We start from the raw sequence: 4,590 nt of genomic DNA on the forward strand, positions 1-4,590 counted from the left end.
TAAGTCGAAGGGCTGAGGCAAGGGGCGGGCAGGTGCAGCGATGGCGAAAGGGGTGCGAGGGCAGGCAAATGAGGGGGGGGGGGGGGGGGGGGGGGGGGGGGGGGCGGGCAAGGGCAGCGAGCGCGAGCAGGGAGGGTGTGGGCGGGCTGGGGCAGCACGGGTGTGCGGGAGTAGGAACAGGGGCAGTGGGCAGCGCGCGGGGGGTGGAGCAGGGCCTCGCGAGCTACAGGAGGGAGAGAGGATCCGATGGTGGGGGGGTGAGCGTTAGCAACAGCGAGCGACTTCACAGTTTGCAGTTTTCATGGTGTCGATTGTGGGCATTTATTTAAGCTTACTTTCTATAACTCTCATGTTTGCACAAGCACCGCAAATGCACAAAATGCATTTCTCTCCATCTTTATTATAATGCACAAATTTTCACCTCCATACATCTTTCAATGCAAAATCTCATTTGTGATGCAAAATCTCATTTGTGATGCGAGATCAAATTTTTTTAGGGGAAAGCTACTAGAAGAGATGCTTCAAAGCCTTCAGAATAAGAGACTCCTCTTGTTTAATTCACACCATTCACAGAGGGAATCAATCAACATTCACACAGGGAATCAATCAAAAGGCAAACTAGTTATTAACTTGTAGACTCCATCAAAAAACTTTGACAAACGTGAGGAAAGGAAACGTGAGGCGTGATATGACGAAAACTAGACAATAAATAAGCCTCGGCCCTCGATTAGTCGTCATCTGCTGCAATTACACGGACTTCCTCCCCCCCCCCCCCCCCCCCCTCTCTCTCTCTCTCTCTCTCTTTTACGCACACACACACACACACACACACACACAATGTCCATAAGAGTCCAGCTGGGATCTCAAGGATTGGAAGTGTCTAGGCAAGGCCTGGGTTGTATGAGCATGTCGGGGCACTACGGGGCAGCCAAGCCTGAGCAGGACATGATTGCTCTCATTCACCATGCGGTCCTCGACCTCGGCATCACCTTCCTCGACACCTCTGATGTCTACGGTCCATTCAACAACGAGATCCTTCTCGGCAAGGTAAAGAACACTTGGGCACATCCCCTTCTTGAATAACCCTCTCTTATACCTGTACACAACTTGCAATGAAATGAACATCTGAGTAGAGAAAAAAATGAACATTTGTTGTCATGTGATCTGCGCAGGCTTTGAAAGGTATCCCTCGGGACAGGGTCCAACTGGCCACAAAATTTGGTCTTTACTTTGATGACCAGGGACAGTTTGTGGTTTGTGGGCACCCCAGCTATGTCCGTAGCGCTTGTGAAGCCAGCTTGAAGAGGCTCAATGTGGAGTATATCGACTTGTACTACCTACATCGTGTTGATACCACGATTCCGATTGAAGCCACTGTAAGCCGTGCGCCCCTTGAGTAGGCAATTTGTTGATGACCATTTTCAGACAATGTCGATGCGTCTGAGTGCATTAAGTAGTGGTACATGGACCCTTACACCCGATCGATTCTTCAAATTTTGCTAGGTGGGAGAAATGAAAAAACTGGTAGAGGAAGGAAAGGTCAAGTATCTTGGGCTATCTGAGGCTTCTGCATCCACCATCCGACGAGCTCATGCTGTCCACCCGATCACAGCTGTACAAATTGAGTGGTCACTTTGGTCTCGAGATGTGGAGGATGAGATCATACCCACATGCAGGTACATTGTTATTTTCGAGGCGCTGATGTATTGACAACATCCCCTTATGGTCAGGAATGGGCACTGCTTGTCTGATCTGATTTGAGCTCAAGAAAGGTATTGATGTGCTTGACACAGCTTGCAAGTTCTTGTGGGTCCGCCATTTTGACAGCCATGAAATGGAAATCAGTTGAACCAACTACCCACAAGCTTGTTGTCGCCAAGATTGCCATGTTAGTACCTCGGGCTAGTCGAGGGCTATTACCTATTTGTCATGACCATGTGGCTTGCAGAATGCAATTTTTCAAGACTCCAGGCCACTAACATGCGGTGAAACAGCGGGGATTTCGTCGATCAAAGCCGGACTTCACTTGCGCTGATGTATTGACAACACCCCCTTATGGTCTAGCTTGTCTGCAAATGTGCATGTGGTAATTTGAGGGTGGCCATGGACAAAATTTACATGTTTTCAGAATGTTAATTCATCTTTAATGACCACAAGGGTAGTCGTCGTGTAGGCTCACTCATGTGGTGTCGAGACTAAAAAGGCTCTGTGGACCGTGGTAGCAACCATTAGAATCAAGCACAAGGCATGGATTAGTCTTTGGTGCCAAAGGAGGATATCCATGGCCTTCTCAACCTCTTTAACAGTCCATGATCTTGTGAGTCTCAAGGAGCCGATCACTTGGGCATCTTTTGAGACTGCATTTTAGCGAGGAATTCCTTCCGCTTGCTGTTGTTTATGTTTTCTGCTGTTGTGATGCAGAGAATTGGGCATTGGTTTTGTTGCCTACAGCCCATTGGGATGTGGGTTCTTCTCTGCCGGGGCAAAGACTCTACAGGGTGCTTTAGACACAGATTTTCGAAAGGTATGAATCACGGACTTGAGTGCCTGAAAACCGTACTCTGCGTGCATATGTTGTAGCTCTTTGCAGAAGGCTAATTTGGTACTAATCTACAATCATTTGTGAAGACCCAGCCACGATTTTCAACTGGAAATCTGCAGAAGAACGAACAATTATTTCTACAGCTGCATGAAGTTGCAACCAGGAAAGGATGTAGCCCGGGACAGCTTGCCCTAGCTTGGGTGCAGCATCAGGGGCATGATGTGATACCTATTCCTGGCACCACCAGGATTTCAAACCTCGAAGAGAATGCGGAGGCACTCAAAATCATGCTCAGCAAGGAGGAGTTAGAGGAAATAGAGGCCCTCTTCCAAGATGGGGTAGTTGCGGGAACACGCAGAACAGCTGCTGCAGATGCTGTCTGGAGCCATACACATGCGAACACTCCCCCCCTTGCTTCTTGGTTAGTTTCCCAAACTCAATCATCACCATGTGAGACTAGCCCTTGACAGAAAGAAAACTCTCCTCTGCAAACAAAACCTGTTAATGAGTACAGTTCTACCTGAAGAAACTATAAAGAGCACGAGACATTGTAATAGCGTATTGCATTTTGATTATAATATAACATCAGAGAAGATCATCCTCTGATGTAATTCAGAATTTCTATCTGAATCTTTTGAGTCATGACTATGGCTAACACGAGATACAAGAGCACAAGAGATGCATCACAGGATGCTAGCAATAAAAGACGCACACATTTGTCATCTGATGTTGCGAGTGAAGAGAGTGCCCTCCTCCCTCAAGAAGAAAGGGCCCACAAGCTGTTGAGAAAAGTGGAACGCTTTTGGGTGGTGCTTGAACCATCCCTCAGAGTGTTGAATGGTCTCCAAAATGATTGCTTGCTAAAGAGTGCATGTGATCAAGGTTGTTGTTGGCATAAGAAAGGGCTCAATTAGGATGGGAGCTCTCCTTGTTTAGAAGGCCCTCCGTTAGTACTCCTGCTACCCCTATTGTCCCACAAAATGGTGGCCTCTTCTGTAGACACAATGCTACTCTAGAAGTTATTAAAAACTTTCAAAATAATTTATGCATTGTCAGTGACTCTACCCTTTTAGAGATGGTTCCAAAAGTCTCTAATAAAGTTTTCCCTTTCATACCAGTCAGACAAATTGAAGTGGAATCCTTTGAAGTGGATCCAACTTTGGATACTTCCTAACAAGGCTTTTTCTACACCCATACTTAGTAAAACTTGGGTATACCTTGCCAACCTACCAACTTCTACAATTGAAGATTATCGGCTCAAAATACTCAAAGGAGGACACTTTAAGGGGAGCTTATAAAGGCCCCTTTAACCTCAATTTTGTTGACCAAACTAAATATTCCCCAAATGATGTCCTTTACATACGCACAAAATAAAATATGGAGTTTGCCAAGAGTAGCCTTGACTTTTTTACATAATCAATTTGGAATGTCTATTGACCTTACTTGAAATGTGACTGTGAATTCCTTAACCCAAAGGCCACCTGTGAATCCAACATTATGTGGTCTGTGAATCCAACATTATGTGGTTTGACCATGCTTTTGGGTACATTGTTAATTATTTGGAATAACTCTTTCGTGAGAATCCTGTTGACTTCCACTTATCTATAATCTACTCCTGGCTTGGTGGACAAGCTAGATACTTGTTATTGCTCAGATTGCCTTCAATGCCTTTCAAAAGTTAATGCTTGACATCCTCAAGGAACTCAAATATGATGAGCTTGGCACATACCTCACCACCTATGCCAACTACAAAGGAGTCAAAATGGTTACTAGACTACTCAAACCATGTATTGAGGATGATGACTCCCCATCTCTCAAAAGACCTAACCCACTAACTACCCCCAACAACTCTTTTACATGTTTTCTAACTCTTGGTTCTTCTATTGGTTTTAATAGAGGAAAATATCATAGTTACACAAGAGGAAAAGGAAGGAGTACACCTATCCAACATCTCCTTGACATGTGGCTCATTTTGGTATGCAAGTTATTTCTCGCCTCTGCGAAAGAAAGACTATTTTCGGCAAATCTTCGGCGGGTGATCAAATTTT

General features: G+C 45.4%; 1 protein-coding gene across 1 annotated transcript; it reads left to right on the forward strand.

Moving 5' to 3' along the window:
* The first annotated feature begins 780 nt into the window (after positions 1-780).
* LOC147442401 (auxin-induced protein PCNT115-like) lies at positions 781-4,204 on the forward strand. The gene is made up of 5 exons (XM_086528584.1): positions 781-1,047; positions 1,173-1,376; positions 1,504-1,676; positions 2,422-2,524; positions 2,629-4,204. The coding sequence occupies exons 1-5, from the start codon at positions 838-840 to the stop codon at positions 3,007-3,009; spliced, it is 1,071 nt and encodes a 356-aa protein (XP_086384710.1). The 5' UTR covers positions 781-837; the 3' UTR covers positions 3,010-4,204.
* The last annotated feature ends 386 nt before the right edge of the window (positions 4,205-4,590 follow it).

This window comes from Adiantum capillus-veneris, chromosome 14, assembly GCF_014529385.1.
Source record: "Adiantum capillus-veneris isolate H3 chromosome 14, ASM1452938v2, whole genome shotgun sequence".
Taxonomy (NCBI): Eukaryota; Viridiplantae; Streptophyta; class Polypodiopsida; order Polypodiales; family Pteridaceae; genus Adiantum; species Adiantum capillus-veneris.